Below are 18,276 nucleotides of genomic sequence, written 5' to 3'. Positions count from 1 at the left end.
TTCCATTTTTCGCTCTATTTCATTTCATATTATCTTCTGAATACACCCTGATACACTTTTCTTGCACCACTAAGAGATCAGATTGTTTTCCCATCACTTGAATTGCCTCTCTTCAATGTCAGTGCATTTGGATGCGATGCGAGTAAGGTTGCACCAGATGCCATGAGTTAACTAAGTTGCTGCCTCCTGATGGATCTGTAATTTCTCCAGTTACCTGCAAACAATTCATGATGTTAAACGATGGAAGAATATTAACAATGCCGCATTGGAATCTTTTCACTCCACTGATGATATAAAACTTTACCTGATGATCACGGCACTGATGAAATACTCTTACTGTTTGGAGAATTACGAGAACAGGTAAAAGTATTCCAGTAGTCCTCAACACCATCAGCTTTAATTTACAAGTAAAAAAAAAAATTAGGATCACCAAGATAACTACTTGCGAAATGAAATTAGTTTAGTTTGTTAGATTTAGAATTTTACTGAGAATAAGGTGAATGAGTATTGTTCAGCTCCACCAATCAAGAGGGGAAGAAAATGCTGCAGAACCAAAAGAACCATGAACTGGATAAAACACAAACAATGGCATTCTGTCAAAATTCATGCGAGCACAAGCAAGCAAAATGATGATTTCAATTTATAGGAAGGAACTCACTATTAATGCTATGACTCGACAACAAACTTTGCTACTGGAATGGTCGTTGTCATAATATTGCAAAGTATCACGCTCAGATGGAACTAATGTTATGATCTGAGAATCATAAATATCCTGTCTTGTGATCTCCCAGTTTCCTCTGACATGTGTATATATAGCCAGATCAAAAATGATCCATGGATGCAAAGGGGACTAATAAGTATAAAAAATTACCTGAAGTTCATAGGAGTAGTTCCATATCGGAATAGCTTCGGTGGAGCAGTATAACCTGGCTTGAATTGCTGAATATAGCCGGAAAGAAATAGGATTTATAGTAGCAATAATAAGAGATAAACTACTGCAATGCAAATGCTATATTAGTACGTATCTAAATCATATATCTGGCTTCTATTCTGCTAAATATGATTTCTTCAACTCAATTCATGATACATATTTTTGAGATGACAATTAAGATCAAATAAGAAAAGGCATCACCTGTAGGCAAATCTCACACACAGTGTCACCCTTTTCGTTACACCATCTTTGAACACATTTTCTATGAGCATACTGCCAGTAACAATAAAGAGGCAGTAAATTATTCTGGAGTTCAGCAGGATATTAACTTAGCTACAGAGTTGAACAAGAAGACAATACATAGGAATAAATAATAAAGAAAGCATAGAGATCATGGATGATTACTCTACTCCCTCAACTCCATTATTGTCTCCATCCTGGCATTAATGTATACCACAAATTCCTCTTGATCCTAGCCTACAGACTCAGACATAATGAGATGAAATACAAGGAACAACATAAACAAATGTTGAGGGATCATTGCCAATTACTCCACTTCACCAGGTCTTCAATACACTTTACATGTGCACCCCACTTACTCCATTTCATCATGATCCTTTTAAATAAAGGTTAACATCAGGTGTAATTTGGCATTTAAAAAATGACATTGCGAATGAGCTACTATTGCTTTTGGCACTGTTCCTAGCTATTTGTTAACAAATTCCTTCAAGAGTAATTCAGCACCAGTTTTGATTATGATCTTAGGGGTAAATTAAACTCAACCAATTGATTTCAGTAGGTCTTCAATTTCTTCACAGCTCAACCAACCACAGAGCACTCTTTCAGCGGTCAATCACCATTTAACTACTTTTCTATATCCATTGAACATTCTCAAAGAGAAAACTCGGAGCATTCAACTAGTATACACTGATGGAACGGCATGAGCACAAATGTCCAAAATCTCATTGGCAGAGTAACCCTTCAATAACTGGCTAACCCGTCAGTAAAATTCAGTTAACCCAAGCTCATTGAGAAGTAAACTAAAGAATACCGACAGAATAATCTTAGTTGTTATTCATTTGAGCATGTAATTTTGCCTAATTGCAGTAATTCAGAAAACCACTTGAGAAAAAAAAACATATGAAAATCCTTCAGCAACTGATTTGATGATTTTTAGTACAACATAAGTACTAAAAACACAACCAACTTAAGCTTCTTTGAATACAATTGAAAAATTCACTAAAGTTTATACTAACAAAGAAATTAGATGCTTGTTAAACTTTGGCCAACACAGTACAAAACTCAATCATGCACTTGAAACAGAAGGAATCATACTTTCTTGCTATCTAAACATTATTTCAAGATGGGAGTTCTCAAAGTAATACTAGTCTGAGTTCTTTTCTAGCTTGAAGTTCTACTAAATATTTTTGCTCCCAATCACCATATAAAATATCGTTGGAAATAAATTGAATTGCTCAATCAGTGACACTAGCTACAGGGCTAAAATATACATAAGATCAGGGTGAAATTTTCAAGAAAAGTAGTTCCTTTACCTTCAAGCTACCTCGGCAAGAACAAGGAATCTCCATATTGAAATCATCGTCTTCTTCTTGGCAGATTCGGCACTCGACCAATTTCCCAATAGAGGTCCTGTCTCGGATGATTCTCTTCCGGGTAATTTCTTTACCTTGGTCCTCCAAAGATGATGGATTGGCGGCAACTTGGCCTTCCACCCTACTCCCAATCCCAATAGTCGCTTCGAGCGTCGACTCCGTGAGAAGGCGGTCCACCAACAACGCAAAATGGTCGCCCATTTTTCCTGCAATCTTTAGATGAAATAGTTGTTCAACCCAGAACTTAGCATAACCCTATTTTCCAAATCCATGTAAAGATTTTGAAAAAATTGGGTGAAGCAACCCTAATTCCAGAAGAATTACCAAAAATATTGCAAGAAAACCAGGACCAATCCTCTATCAAACAACTCGATGTTCGAAATCACCATTTAACAAGTAAATATATTCATCAAACATCAGCCTGCCACAAGCAGGGATTCAAGAAAAGCACGACAGCTAAAAACGTTAGAATGGAATGCGAAAAGGAAGGTAATATTTCCCGGAAAAAGCAGAGACCTTTTCATTGATCGAAAGCACAACTATAACAATGGAAAGGAGATGAAAGAATGGCAATGACTTCGAACAAGGCTAGTAAAGAAGAAGGATTAATTATCAAATCAAAGTAACAGAGTAAGTAAGCACATCGACCCACCAGAAGGAGACGACCAAGGAGAAGATCCCAATGGAAAGGTGGCAGCTTTCCTATGGACTCTTCTTCCCCACCTCTATTATAAACGAAGAAGCCATGAAAAAAAAACCCCTAGAAAACTAAGCAGTGGAGAAGGAAGAAGTAGAGGAGACTTACGAGGTGGGAATTGGATGTGACGAAGCGAAGTAAGAGAGCAGAGAGGAGGAAGGAGGAAGAGATGAAGTGAGGTGGTGGTGGACTGTTGGTGGTGGTGGTGCTACAAGCCACCAAAACCAAAGTCAAAACCAAGCCACAACCAGCATAAACATCCTCAAAAGGAGGAAATTTCATTTTGTCTGGACAATTTCGATTTTTTTTTTCTAATTTTACCCTAGACTAGAAGGTGTACCTAATGCTACCTTAACTAGATCATCTTAATCTGCTACTGAACGCACTTTTAACTCATCAAAGTTAAGGTAAATTATTATCCTCTAGGGTAAATATTTAGATGAGTAATAAATCCTTACGATTGTCATGATTTACTTTTCTCGTGAAGATATGGAGTCGGGTGCGATGAGAATGCTGGAGACGAACAATTTCGTCTTTTATTACGTGATAAAATATTTAGAGGAGTAATAAAATGATAGAATGAGGTGAATATATGTGTGCATAAATTATACATAAGTGAACTAAGAGAGAAGGTAATTTATTTTCAAGATTAAGGGAAGATTTTAAGGATAAAATATGATTTGTGGAACTCTAACGGGAAAAATAAAAATGCACCTCTTTCTCAATCTTTTAAGGACAAAATATAATTTTAGGAGCGGGAAAAATAAAAAATTCACCTCTTTCTCAATCTTTTAAGGACAAAATATAATTTTAGGAACTTTAATGGGCAAAATAAAAATTCACCTCTTTCTCTATCCACCCTTACTTTCTACAATTTTAATTATTTTTTTTATCACCACTCATTCCAGTGTTGCCATTTCACCATCTTCTCATTTTCGTTTCTATTTTTCTTTGGGCTCTGTTTACTTAGGAGAGTAGAAAACAAAATTAAGGAAAAGTTTCCATGGTGGAAAAGTTTCCGTCGTTTACTTCATTAAAATCTTCCGAAGGAAAAGTAACGCAATCCATCAGCGGATAATTTTGGAGCCAAAATTGATCACCTCAAAATCGGACGGAAAGCAGCGGATGGAAAAAAAATGACGCATGTACCCCTTTTGCATTCACAAAATTACATTATATATAAAAAAAAAATGACGCATGTAGCCTTTTTAACTCACAAAATTATACTATGTACCAAAAAAATGACGCATGCATCCTTTTTTATTTACAAAATTACATCACAAGTATTCACTTTCCTCTATCAAGGTAAACAAGTGTGCAAAGGAAAAGATTTCTTCACCCTTTCTTTTCTCTTCCTCCAAAGATAACTTTCTATCGTTGATTCTTTTCTTTTCTTCATCCACACTCTAGAGTAAACATAGCCTTAAAATCCGGGTATCAATGACCCAACATTAATAGTAGTCTGAATAATACGCATCACTCCAAGTCCAAGTGTTTGTAAATTTTCTATGATTCATTTTCTTAGGAAATAATTTCCTCCTACTTATAAGATAATTTAGTATCATAATTTATCTCCCTTTCATAAAATCTCAAGAGCTCAATATATGGAGAAAGGATTGAAACTGAAAAATTAAATTAATTAGTAAATATAATATTTTAGATATCTGGTATGCATGTGAAAATAATGGCAATTCTCGCAGTTTCCGCAATGTGGACGGCTACTTTAATCATTGCAATTATGAGTTGAAGGTTAACTCGCATGCTTCTCAACATGTCAATTTTCAAATTGCTAGGCATCATGAGAAGGACTCCTCTAAGCCTCCTAATCTTCTACTAAACTCCAAAACTCATAACCCTTTAGCTAGTTTGATTTCTTGAGTTCTTGATGAATTAGGTCCGACTAATTTTGAATGTGATGGAATTGCGAATTTAGTAATCGGGTGATGGATGACCAAAGTGGCAAAATAGGTGGGGAAGGTTTGAAAAAATGGTGGGATGATGTGTATGTGTTTGTGGTTGGGTTGGCGAGACTAATGATGCTTTTATGTGTTGAATTTTTTTAAAACATTGTTCGTATGGGAAGACTTGAGTGAGGTGGCCACAGTAGTAATAGTCGTCATTCACAGAAATAAAATAAATATATATGAGTGATTTAAAATAAGATTAAAATGATTGGATGAATAAACGAGGATGAGATGACTTTGACAAGCCCTCTATAATTGAGCCCTATAAATTTTGGATTATATGGTGTTGCACTTGACTTTAGGCTATCTCTAGTTTTTTGTTAAAAAAAATTTAATTAATTTAATTATTATTCTATAATAATTTCTCTATTTAATCTTGCTTAATCTTGTAATTATTTAGACATCATCTATAAAGATTTTAAAGAAATGAATAGTTAATTAAGTGAATTGACTATCTTATACATCAAATAGAATCATACGATAATAAGATAACTATTGTTCATGCCAAATTGTCCTTAAAACAGCATACTCTGGTCCAATGCGTAATAAAGCAACACAATGTTTCTTCTTAGTTCTTACTATACCCCATTTGACAAGAGAAGGATTTATCAGATTTACTTATTGAAAGATATGGTTCTACTAATCATACTCTAATAAAGTTTAGTATAAATTAGTTTGTCTTTATCGTTCCTACTAAGTGAAAAATGAAAGAGGTTTTCATTGAAGTTAATCCGATCTAAAATCGGAGGAGATGGCACGCTGGAAAGGTGGCGATATTATTGACCGGAAGAAGACTTTGCACGGGAGAAGAAGATGATAAGGTAGATCAAAAAAGGGGTTCGAGTGTTTTCCTCATCTCTGTGCATACTCAAAAGAGCCAACAAAATGTTAGAGCAAAAATCAGGAAAGGGGTCTCTAGTGTAGGCCCTTCAACGCTCAAGTCAGTAAATGATAGAACGAGAAGTCAAGAGGAACTACGGTAAATTTAAGTGAGCGTAATAGAGAGAAATCTTGTGTTCTGGTAAGTAAAGAGAGAAAAAAACGTACATCCAATAGAGAAAACCCTCCTTTTATATCATCTCTGGTAACCTCGCAATAATGAGGTGACAAGAAATATGCAGTGTCAAAAGATGTTGGATAATAAAAGGTGTACAGTCTGGCATTTATACAGTTATCCTCCAAGGAATCTTCTGTTATATGTATATGAACAATCTCATGTAATCTCTACAATAATGATAGAAGTTGTATAGTCACCTTCGTAAAAAATTTTCATTGAAGCATATGTTGTTGGTCCCTTGACGACCGACTAGAGGGTGGTGAATAGCCAGCATAATAAAAACAAACCATTCTCGACTTTATAGCTATATTAATATAAATACTTGTATAAAAGAAAATTAATCAAAGAAAGAAGAGGCTCAGAGATTTTACTTGGTTACAACTGGGGAGGTTATTAATCCAAGGAAGATGAAAAGCTCACTAAACAATCTCCTTCATGCAAGAAGCCTCTTACAGCAGTTGAAGTACTCAATTACAGAACAAGACTAAAGAATAATCAATTACAAGTGTTGTTGTGACCTTCTGGGACCAGGGCTATATTTATAGCCCTGGTCGGGGCGCCTGGAAGGGTTCCAGGTGTCTGGAGGAGGATAAACTTTTATCCCCGTCGCAATGGCTCGCGACAGCTAGCGTGTCGATGACTTTTTTAGTCAGAGTGCCTGGACCAGTTTCGAGCACTTGGGTCGGGTTAAACCCGCTCTGAAAATCCACTGAAACAAGGCACCCCCGAGCTTTCCCGAAGGGTCCGGGCGCCTGGATCAAAAAGTCAACCTGGTATTGACTTTTTGGTCTCGATCTTCTGCTCCGGTTCCGCTCGTATTGGTCTGAATCTAACGCTCCAGTTCCACTTATTTAGGTGATTTCGGCCATCCGAAATAGGGCTCATCCGAACCCAACTTTCGGCCTTCTTGAGCAAACTTCTGCTCCGTCTTCTCATCCCTCGAAGAATGTCATGTGTCTCATTCTCGTCCACCCGCGTACTCTTCCACAGCAACTCGTACCTCGAATGCGTCCGTCAGCTCTCTCCCATGCCGTCCTTCTCGTTAGCTACATCTTTCGCTCGATTTCCTGTGCTCCTAAGTTCCTGTACACTTAGACACAGGGATTAAATACTAGCAAAATCTAACTTGACTTGGTTGATTACATCAAAACTACTACGGGATACTTACAATCTCCTCTTTTTGATGTGAGCAAACCCAAGTTAAGTTAGGGTAAACCACAAAAATAATAGTTATAAAATAACATTTATAAAATTTTTCCAAGTAAAAAATTAAGCACAAAAATAAAAAAATTGTACTACCCTCCCCCTAAATTTAATCTTTACTACTCCCTCATTTGATCACATTAAAAGTGTGGTACGTTAAAAATGTTACTTGGAAAGTCTAAAACAAAAGTCTAAGGAAAAATTCCAAAAAAATATTAAAGTTTAAGCTTCAAAAAATTTGGATTTGTCAATGAAAAAATATTTAACATATATAAGGCAAATAAAAAATTTCATATAAAGTTGAAATTATCATTAAGTAAAAAAATAAGGTCTTTTCCACATTAATATTAAAGTTATCTTTCTCGTAAAAATTAACTTCTAATTAATTTCTAACCAAATTTTTGACAAATAATCTAAAGCATTTTTATAGCAACTAATTATTTAACAATTAGTCAATTAAATACTTATTTTAATAATTGACTTCTAGACTGTAGCGAGACATTAGACCTTCTTAGATATTAGAGCAACAACCACTTTCTAGGCAAAGCCTTTTAAAGAAATTAAATATTTAGCTTTCTATCTAAAAGATAAAAAAATAATTAATCTAAATATGATTTTGGAATCCAAAATAGGTTTCTTCCTACAGGATTAATCAAAAAATTAATAGGAATGTATTTCTATGATATTTTCTTAATTTTTCCTTTAAAATACCAGTTAAACCTTCGATGATGTTTGTAATTTCTTTATGGAGTATGCGAAAAATTTGAATGTGAGTTTTTCTTTTCTAACATTTCTATTTTATCTTTTAATTTTATATTTTCATCTATTAATTTCTGAAAATTTTCTTTTAAGCATGCATATTCTTTCATTTTACATACTTAGTTATCTTTTTATATAATGATTTATTTAGCATTTGTATAATTTTAAATAATTACTCTAGAGAAAGTTTACTTACCTGACTTACCATATATTTGTCGATAGATGCTTTCCCTTCATTGTTGCTTTCTTTTGTAGTGTCTCCCCCTTCATCGATGCTCATTTTTGAGGTACTTTCATTATCTTCTACTAGATGTTAGGCTATGAGTGTTGTTCCAGCAAATTCCTCGGTCTCAGATTCTTCCGTTGACGACTCGGAGTCCATCGAGGAGTTGGATTCGACTTCTTTTAGTTTTTTTTAGAGCTCTAAGAATTTTTCCCAAAATTCTTTTGCACATTGGTAGTTGCCGATTTTGTCAAGTTCTTGAGTAGGAAGAACACTCAGTAGGTGGAACTCAGTCTTACCATTTGCTATGAATTTGTCACATTGCGTCTGAGTCCAAAGATGCTCCTCGAGTTCGTTTCTAGCTTTTCTTTTGGGGACATCAAAACCAAATTTTATATAAAGCATTATATCAAAATCAATTCAAAAAAATACCTCGATTTTTCATTTCCAGAATGAGAACTCCCCCTCAAACGTTGGCGGGTAGATGCTCGATCTGATCATCTAGTGTGCTTCATTCGGCGATTAGTCCTCCTGAAGCGAACCTTGCTCTGATACCAATTGTAGGTCCCTTTGGCGACCGGCTAGAGGGGGTGAATAGCCTGCACAATAAAAAAATACCAAACCTTCCTCAAACTTTTACAGCTTTAATAAATGTAACACTTGCATAAAAATAAGAGATTAATTAAAGGAATAAAGATGCTATGATTTTTACTTGGTTACAATCGGGAATGATGTTAATCCAAGACTCTGAAGCACTAATCGAATTATCCTTTCGTCATAAGTGGAGAAGCTTCTTACAACAGTTGAAGCATTCAATTACAAAGCTAGACTGAATTAGGATTGTTTACAAGTGTTCTGTCTAAGCTTTTGGGACCAGGGATGTATTTATAGCTCTGGTCGAGGAGCCTAGAAGGGTTCTAGGCACTCGGGGGGATAAACTTTTATCCCCATCGTAACAGAACATGCTAGATCGCATTCTGGATAAAAACCTGCTCCGGGTGCTCGGAAGGGTTCCGGGCTCCCGGACCAAAGTTAACAATATGTTAACTTGTTTGGTCCGGGTTCTAGCTTCGGCTCTACTCGCTTGGGTTAACAGAACATGCTAGATCGCATTCTGGATAAAAACCTGCTCCGGGTGCTCGGAAGGGTTCCGGGCTCCCGGACCAAAGTTAACAATATGTTAACTTGTTTGGTCCGGGTTCTAGCTTCGGCTCTACTCGCTTGGGTTTGAGTCTTCCACTCCGGCTCCAGCTCTGCTTGGGTGATCTCGGACATCCAGAATAGGGCTCACCTGAACCCAACTTTCGACCTTCGAGCAGTCTTCCGCTCCAACTTCTCGTCCCTCGGAAATGTCGCACGCCTCTTTTTCATCTGCTAGCGTACTCTTCCGCAGCACCTCATCCATCGAATGTACTGAGCCCGTCGGCTCTCTCCCGTGTCATCCTTCTCGCTAGATGCATCTTTTGCTCGACTTCCTATGCTCCTAAGTTCCTGTACACTTAGACACAAGAGTTAAATACTAACATGACATAACTTGACTTGGTTGATCATATCAAAACCACCACGGGGTACTTACACTGAGCACATTCAATTGGAGGATGAAGAGTTCACTCAGCAAGAGAAGATGCTTTTGGCTGAGCGAGCGTAACAACCAGCTAGCCCTACTAGTGAGGCGTCTAGTAGCTGGGCGACTGAATTCAGTGCAGTGACTGTAACAGAGGAGTTGCTTTCTAATCCTCTTCCAGCCTTCGAAGATTCTACGTATAATCTGAAGGCACTATTAAAGAGGAGGCACTGACTCATCCCTTCGACCCATGTTCTTGAAGGGCGAGCATCTCCGATCGGGGTGCCTTCACCCCGTCTCACACCAATCCAAGAGGAGATCCTGACCCAATCTTCCAAGCAAATTTTGTCCACTCTTCCCTTTAATAGTCCAACCCAAGAGGTCACATCTTAGTCGGGCAGTTCTCTAATTTCCATTTCGTGTTCAGCATCTGCTCTCCCTATTACTCCTCTTGTTGAGGCACGACTTGCTGAAGCTTCCTCCGGTGAGCCAAAATGCCTCTATCAATTTTCAGGAATCTAAGACCTCCCCTCCACTCAGACTATATCTTCCCCAACAGTCCCTCTACTGGCTTGTAGTCCAATATTGTTGAGGGGTCAGTTAATGGAGGCTTGGGAGCTGGCAAGGAGCAAGTCAAAGGAATACACGCCCACGGAAATGGTGGACAAGTATTCTCACGACATAACCATGGTAATCATAACTTTTTGTCTTTCTTTTATTCTGAATACATCTAATGATGTATGTACTATAGAATTGGGGAATCAGGATAGCTATGGCTCAAAAATTGATGAATTTGGCCCAGAAAAATGAAGCTTTGAAAGAGCACCTATTAGAGGTCGGCTCTATATAGCCCTCGCCCCGCAACTCAATTAACTGATCGAATTAGAGAGTCAACTTCAAAAAGTTCAGGCGTTAATCAGAGCTAGGGTAGAGCGAGCCTATAAATCAGAAGCTCTCCTAAAAACAACGGAAGACAAACTGCAATCTGAGACAGCCCAGCAGACCAAAGTAATGGAGGACCTAGACAGAAAGATTGTCGAGGTATAGGGTCTCTCCACCTAACGAGAAGAACTTAAGGTTGCTCATACATTGGAAATGGCTACCAGAGAAGCCAAGTTGTTGGCCAAAACCCAACTAATATCTTAGCAGTAATAAAATTTGGATGCCTAGAAAATCGAGCTACAGTCTCCCTAGACGAAATTAGAGGTCACCCAAACCATCCTAACTACCTCTAAATTCGAGCTGGCGGGATGCTCCTCTGAGCTAATAGCCTCTCGGATAGAATTAATTGCTTACCAAGCGAGGGAGGATGAGTGGTTCAAGGCAAGGAAAGACCCTCCTCCAATCACAAGACTTTAACCACTCCATCGTCACCTCCATTAAAAAATCATTCCTTGTTGGGGTCGAGGGGGTAGTTATGTAGCTTCGAGAGGGGGGCTACCTGGCATCCAAACCTCCGCCTCACTTCTAGACTGCTAGCGATTAGTAAAGGAAGCCTACCTGGCTTCTTCCCTTTTTCCATATGTAATATGTTTTCTATGTTAGCCTCGGTCATGGGAAAAAGAAACTTCACCCTATAATTTTCTCTTTGTGTAATTAAATGTTATCTACTTGTTAGCATATGCTTGATCGTGCAATGGTGTTATCTTCCTCAAGTGTTTATGAGTATTTCACATACTTAAGTGGAAGTTTTTAGTGCAGGTTGCACTGACGATCTAACTCAGGTTTTGATAAATGACAAAGTAAGTTAAGTTAGGTTTAATGTGATCTAACAATTTAACTAAGTGTGCAGGAGAAGTCCAGATAGGTCGACGGGTTGACCGGATATCTAGCAAGAAATACAGCTAGGTCGACGGGCAGACTGGATAGCTGGTACGAAGTTCAGATAGGTCGATGGGCTGACCGGATATGTGGCATGAAGTCCAACTTGGTCAACGGGCCGATCGGATAGCTGGCATGAAGTCCAAACGGGTTAACGGTCTAACCAAATGTCTGGCAATGCGGTAAGTTAAGGTAAGTCACTAGAGGAGAGTGACTTGGTGAGGACGAGTTCCCCGTTAGAGGGAACAATAGGCGTCGATACAACTTAGATCCATTTGAAAAATCTAAGTTAAGATCTTGACTAGATTCTGGTCTCGAGGAGACATAATCTAATTACTACTCTTGACTATAATTGTACTAACACTTGTTTTGCAGGGTAATATAAGTTTTATTGTCTCATACTAACTTCATTTTGCAGGAAATAAAGGCTGTTGAAAAAGTTGGCTCGGGAGCCAGAAAAGGATCCGAGCGCCCAGAATGCCGAAAATTAATCTTGTCGCTAGCTTGAAGAGCGTTGATTGGATGGCTAACATCATGGTCCAAGCGTCCGGAAGGGATGCAGGCGCCCGGAAGGGATCCAGGCGCTCGGAACTGCCTATATAAGCAGCATTCCACCAAGAGCACAAAACACAACTTCTCTCTACAACTGCTTTCTTGCGTGTTGCTTCAAAGACGCTCCTGCGACGCTGTAAAGCTTCTCCGACAACCAGCACTTAGTTTTTATTTTCCTTGTTGTCGATAACTTTATTTTATAGTTCTTGCACTTATTGTGTAACTCTTTTATGAACTATTAGTGGATTTTCCAACGAAAGCACTCTCACATGCGGGCCTTGGAGTAGGAGTCGACGAAGGCTCCGAACCAAGTAAAACTTGGTGTGTTAGCGTTGTTTTTGTTATTATTTTCCGCTGCGTACTTTGAATCAATAATGATTTTTCAATGATCGCTATTCACGCCCCCCCCCCCCTCTAGTGTTCTTTTCGATCTAACAAGTGGTATCGAGCAGGTACCGCTCTGATTTGGTGCAACCACCAATCAAGCAAAGGGGGTGAACTTTTTTTTTTCTTATTTTCAGTTTTAAGTTTTTTGACATAATCAAAATTGGTACAAGTCCCTCTTTGGAAACTTTTTCTTGTAGCAAACCAATCTAAATTGGTGCAACACCAATTCAGTCTTAATATTTTTATTTTTATCCCACACTACTAATCCAAGACCAAAAGTCTTGGGACCACCTCTATTTTTCTTTATTGTGTGCAAGAGCAATGGCCCAAAACGAGGGATATAGCATTGTCCGTCCTCCCCTCTTCAACGGTGATGACTTTCCATACTGGAAGAAGCAAATGGAGGTCTATCTAAAGACAAACTTCAACCAGTGGTTCAGCATCACCAGAAGCTATTAACACAACCTGCTATGTACAAAATCGAACCACAATAAATAAAACTTTATTTGAAATATATTATAACAAACAACCTAATATTAAATGCTTTAAGTATTTGGATGCCCAGCATACATACTAAATATAAGAGAACACTTAGAAAAATTTGCATCAAAAATAGAAAATGGGATCTTTGTAGGATACTCATTAAACAGTAGAGGTTATAGAATATATAATAACATTATACTAAGAATTGAAGAACCCTCAAATGTAAAATTTGAAGAGTCCAACCAAAACTTAGAACAAACTCAGATTCAACCAATTGATTTTGTTCAAAGTAACACTAGTCAAGGGGGAGCTAGTAAAAATCTAAGTCAAGAAGAAGAAGATCAACCTCAAATGAATGAACCTACTAAAACTATAAGAGTTAACCCAAATCATCCAATTGACCAAATAATTGGTGACCCATATCTAAGAGTTCAGACTAGGTCATCCTTCAGAAACTTAAGTTAGATATCCCTAATCTTAAAAATTGAACCCAAAATAATAGCTTAATCTTTACTTGACCCAGACTGGATCATAACTATGCAAGAAGAGTTAGCCCAATTTGAGAGAAACGAAGTCTGGGACTTAGTTCCACCACCCAAAAATAAAAAGATAATAGAAACAAAATGGGTATTCAGAAATAAATTAAGTGAAAATGGTGAGATTATTAGAAACAAGGCTAGACTAGTTGCTAAAGGTTTTAGTCAAGTAGAGGGACTTGACTATGATAAAACATATGCCCCAGTAGCTAGACTAGAGTCCATTAGAATGCTACTTAGCTATACAGCTCATAAAGGATTTAAACTTTATCAAATGGATGTAAAATCTGCCTTTTTAAATGGGCTAATAAACAAGGAAGTTTATGTAGGTCAGCCACCTGGGTTTGAAAGTTTAGATCATCCTGACCATGTATTTAAACTTAAGAAAGCCTTTTATGATCTTAAACAAGCACCTAGGGCATGGTATAAAAGATTAACCTCTTACCTAATTTCCAAAAATTGACCCAACTCTATTTGTCTAATCAATCAACCAAGATATTTTTATAGCTCAAGTATATGTAGATGATATAATCTTTGGGTCAACCAATTAAGAATTTTTACAAGAATTTATAACCCTAATGGAACAAGAATTTGAAATAAGCTTAGTAGGTAAACTAACTTACTTTTTAGGGTTACAAATTAAACAAACAAATTAAGGCAATTACATTTATCAACAAAAATCTATTAAGGAATTACTTAAAAAATTTGGAATGAAAAATACTAAAAAAAATAAAGACACCTATGGAAATTAACACAACCTTAGATGATGACCCAAATGGAAAACCAGTTGACCTAAATACTACAGGAGTGTCATAGGTAGCCTTATATACTTACCTACAAGTCGACCTGATATTTTATTTGCAGTTAGTATGTGTGCTAGATACCAAATCTGTGCTAAAAAAATCATATTTAAACGTCAAAAGAATTTTTAGATATCTCAAAGGAACATCAAATGTAGAAATCTAGTATCTTAGAACACTCAATTTTGAACTTATAGGCTACTCTAACTCAGACTATGTTGGCTGTAAATTGGACAATAAAAGTACGAGTGGTGGGTGTTAGCTACTTGGCTCATCACTTGTTAGATAGTTTAGTAGGAAGTAACATTGTGTTGCCTTATCTACTACTGAGGCAGAATATATAGCTATAGGAGAATGTGTTACCCAATTATTATGAATGATGCACACTTTAAAAGACTTCAATTTAAACTTTACAAATACAAAAGTACTAATTGATAATGTCAGTTCAATTAATTTAACCAAAAATCATGTGCATCATTCAAGAACTAAACACATCAAAATTAGACATCACTTTATTAGAGATCATGTCACTAAAGGTGACATTGAACTCAAATGCATTGAGTCCAAGTCAAACCTAGCTGACATATTCACTAAACCCCTCTTTGAAAGTGAATTTAGTAACTTGCATCGACAATTAGGAATGTGTTTAATAGACTAGGACTCTTAATTTTAAAATTACTTCCAAAAATTATTTTTTTTTAAATTCTAGGGTAAAATTCTTTATTTATTTTTCTCAAAACTTCCTTTATTTTTAGAATTTTCAAAATTACTTTTAGCCTTAGTCTAGATCAAACCCTTAGACAGCATGCTCCTATAGATCTAGGACTTGAGCATCTCACCAACACACTAGGACTACCTTGTTTATGTATTGCTAAACTTATAAAGAGGTGAGATGCATAGGCAGATTACTTGGACTTAAGATACTTATATTAGTGCATTAATACAAGTTTGGGCATTAAATATCAAATTAACAGTAATCAGGTTAAGTTTTTCAGCTTAGTCAAACACTAACGGGATAAATTAACTTAACCTGACTAACCAAGTGAAAACTGCTATCTTCTGATAGTTAGTAAGTAACTAATGGTTAGACAATTAAGGATATTTTTTTTAGTTGTCTATTTTAAAATAATGTCAGGTTCAGGGGGAGAATTAATAACTTAAAAATTATTTTGAAAATTACTTCATTTTTTTTACTACTAGCATTTTTAAAACCGTAAAGTTTGTAAACACTTCAACTTTATCACCCTTAGTGTTTTAAAATGATAACTTTGTAAATCAGTTTGACCACTATTTAAGTTTTTGAAATATTATTTTAAAATACATTTTTGAAAAAAAGTTTTTTAAATGTTTTCAAAAGTTATCTTTAAAAAACCTAACTATTTTCAAAATATTTCTTGTTTTTATTTTGAAAAATAATTTTAAATTTTCTAACCTTAAAGTTATTTTTGTAAAAACTTTTCTTTTGAAAACCATTAGTAGATTTTGAAAATAATTTCAAATTTTCTAATCTTTAAAGTTATTTTTAGAATTATCAAATTTTTGTATCTTTTGAAAATCTTATATTTTGAAAACTTTGTAGATTTGGGAAACAATTTCAAAATCACCTTATTTTTGGAAATCCTGATATAAAGTTTTTATTTTTAAAAAATTACTTTACAAGATGTCTTTAAAGATTCTCTTCAAATTAATTAACTTATTTTCTAAGCTGTTTTTAACTTCCCCAACTAATCCTGAAAATTTTTTATTGCCAAAGTTTTTTTGGTTACTTTACTTAGCAAATTTTTTCCATGTATTGTCTACCCCTATTTTTTGATGAATGTCAAAGGAAGAGGGTTAGGTGGATTAAGTTAGCAAAATACCAAGTATAACATCAAACAAGACTAACTTAAAAATCATGCATTTATTTTTGCATATTATTTTTTCCTAACTTAACTCATGTTGTCATTGCATAAAAAATGGAGAGATTGTTGGTGCAGGTTGCACTAATGGTATAATTCAAGTTTTGATGAATGACAAAGTAAGTTAAGTTAGGTTTAATGTGATCTAACGATTTAACTATGTGTGCAGGAGAAGTTCAGATAGGTCGATGGACTGACCGGATATCTGGCAAGAAATCCAGCTAGGTCAACGGGCTGACTGGATAGCTAGTACGAAGTCCAGATAGGTTGACAGACTGACTAGATATCTGGCACAAAGTTTAGCTTGGTCAATGGGCCAACTGGATAGCTGGCATGAAGTCCAGGCAGGTCGACGGGCTGACCGGATGTTTGGCAAAGTGGTAAGTTAAGATAAGTCACTGGAGGGGAGTGACTTGGTGAGGACTAGTTCCCCGTTTGAGGGAACTGTAGGCGTCGATCCAACTTAGATCCATTTGGAAAATCTAAATTGAGATCTTGACTAGATTCTGGTCTCAAGGAGACATAATCTAATTACTACTCTTGACTATAAATTGTACTAACACTTGTTTTACAGGATAATATAAGTTTTATTATCTCAGACTAACTTCATTTTGCAGGAAATAAAGGCTGCTGAAAAAAAGTTGGTCCGGGTGCCCGGAAGGGATCTGGGCGCTAGAAGTGATTACGGTGCTTAGAACACCCAAAATCAATCTTGTCGCCAGCTTGAAGCACGTTGATTGGATGGTTGAGGTCACGGTCCAGGCGTCTGAAAGGGATCCAAGTGCCCGAAACTGCCTATATAAGCAGCCTTCCACTAGGACCACAAAACACAACTTCTCTCTACAACAGCTTTCTTGTGCGCTACTCCAAAGACACTCCTGCGACGCTGTGAAACTTCTCCGACAACCTGCGACTCAATTTTTATTTTCCTTGTTATCAGTAACTTTATTTTACAGTTCTTGCACTTAATGTGTAACTCTTTTGTGAACTATTAGTTGATTGCCCAACAAAAACACTCTCACGTACGAGCCTTGGAGTAGGAGTCGACAAAGGTTCCAAACTAAATAAAACTTGGTGTGTTAGCGTTATTTTTGTTATTATTTTCTGCAGCATACTTTGACTCAATAACGATTTTTCAACGATCGCTATTCACCCCCCACCCCCTCTAGCGTTCTTTTCGATCCAACACAAGTGTCTTAGTTTCTTCTCATAAACTGATCAACTCAAAAGTCCAGACACTTAACCACTTGGGTAATTAAACATCGAGAGTTCGATCAGTTCCTGAGTCACTTGGCTATATAGTAAAGATTGCTTAGGTAAGGCTGAAAAATTCTTAGATTGTACAGAGTTAAATCTGTCGAGCGTTAAAACCAACTACTTTAGATAATTTCAACACTTAAAGTGTTTGACTGGCCTTAAACCAACCGGATATGCAATAAGGACTACTTAAGAGATGGGAGAGGCTAAACCTTAACAACCTGACTAGAGTTAAAACCGATCGACTTTTAGATGACTTGACTAAAAACAAAAAGAGATTCGCATTGGTGAATACGTCGGCGCTTCGAAATAAAGATTTGCCCATCACATCCATTATACATGTGCATCACCTATTGGTGACACGTGTCTAACAGTCTCATTCCTCTAACACGATAATTGACACACACTTTTCAATATCTACAGTGATCACCTTCCTTATGATCCATCAGCTACGGTGATTAGTCCTCTTTTTATCACCCCAATCCAACGGTCTTTTTTAAAAGGGGACTCGAAGGGTTGCCTTTAAAACCC

At 36.6% G+C, this 18,276-nt stretch overlaps 1 protein-coding gene across 6 annotated transcripts; it reads right to left on the bottom strand.

The window, feature by feature from the left end:
* On the bottom strand, positions 1-3,495 carry LOC121981911. Of its 6 annotated transcripts, none has more exons than XM_042534693.1 (9): positions 3,350-3,480; positions 3,197-3,269; positions 2,485-2,750; positions 1,133-1,204; positions 872-939; positions 659-797; positions 487-567; positions 305-394; positions 1-214 (listed from the first exon to the last, which is right to left on the bottom strand). In XM_042534693.1, exons 3-9 carry the CDS (start codon positions 2,743-2,745, stop codon positions 119-121), a joined length of 807 nt encoding a protein of 268 aa, XP_042390627.1. In that variant the 5' UTR covers positions 2,746-2,750; positions 3,197-3,269; positions 3,350-3,480; the 3' UTR covers positions 1-118. The 6 variants fall into 6 exon arrangements, with proteins under 6 accessions (XP_042390627.1, XP_042390625.1, XP_042390624.1 ...); XM_042534691.1 differs by having other exon boundaries at positions 2,485-2,757; positions 3,350-3,479; XM_042534690.1 differs by lacking the exon at positions 3,197-3,269 and having other exon boundaries at positions 2,485-2,757; positions 3,350-3,495.
* Between the last annotated feature and the right edge of the window lie 14,781 nt (positions 3,496-18,276).

Source organism: Zingiber officinale, chromosome 5A, assembly GCF_018446385.1.
Source record: "Zingiber officinale cultivar Zhangliang chromosome 5A, Zo_v1.1, whole genome shotgun sequence".
NCBI classification, from domain to species: Eukaryota; Viridiplantae; Streptophyta; class Magnoliopsida; order Zingiberales; family Zingiberaceae; genus Zingiber; species Zingiber officinale.
Note: the sequence above shows the minus strand (reverse complement) of the source record. Positions and strands in the feature narration are given on the sequence as shown.

Bases quoted from the DNA above. Each gene is read 5' to 3' on its own strand.
- LOC121981911 (XM_042534690.1), bottom strand. From the start codon at position 2,745: ATGGGCGACCATTTTGCGTTGTTGGTGGACCGCCTTCTCACGGAGTCG. The intron at 568-658 runs GTGAGTTCCTTC...TGTTTTATCCAG, and splicing joins GTCGAGTCATAGCATTAATA to TTCATGGTTCTTTTGGTTCT. The intron at 395-486 runs GTAAAATTCTAA...TGTAAATTAAAG, and splicing joins ACTCATTCACCTTATTCTCA to CTGATGGTGTTGAGGACTAC.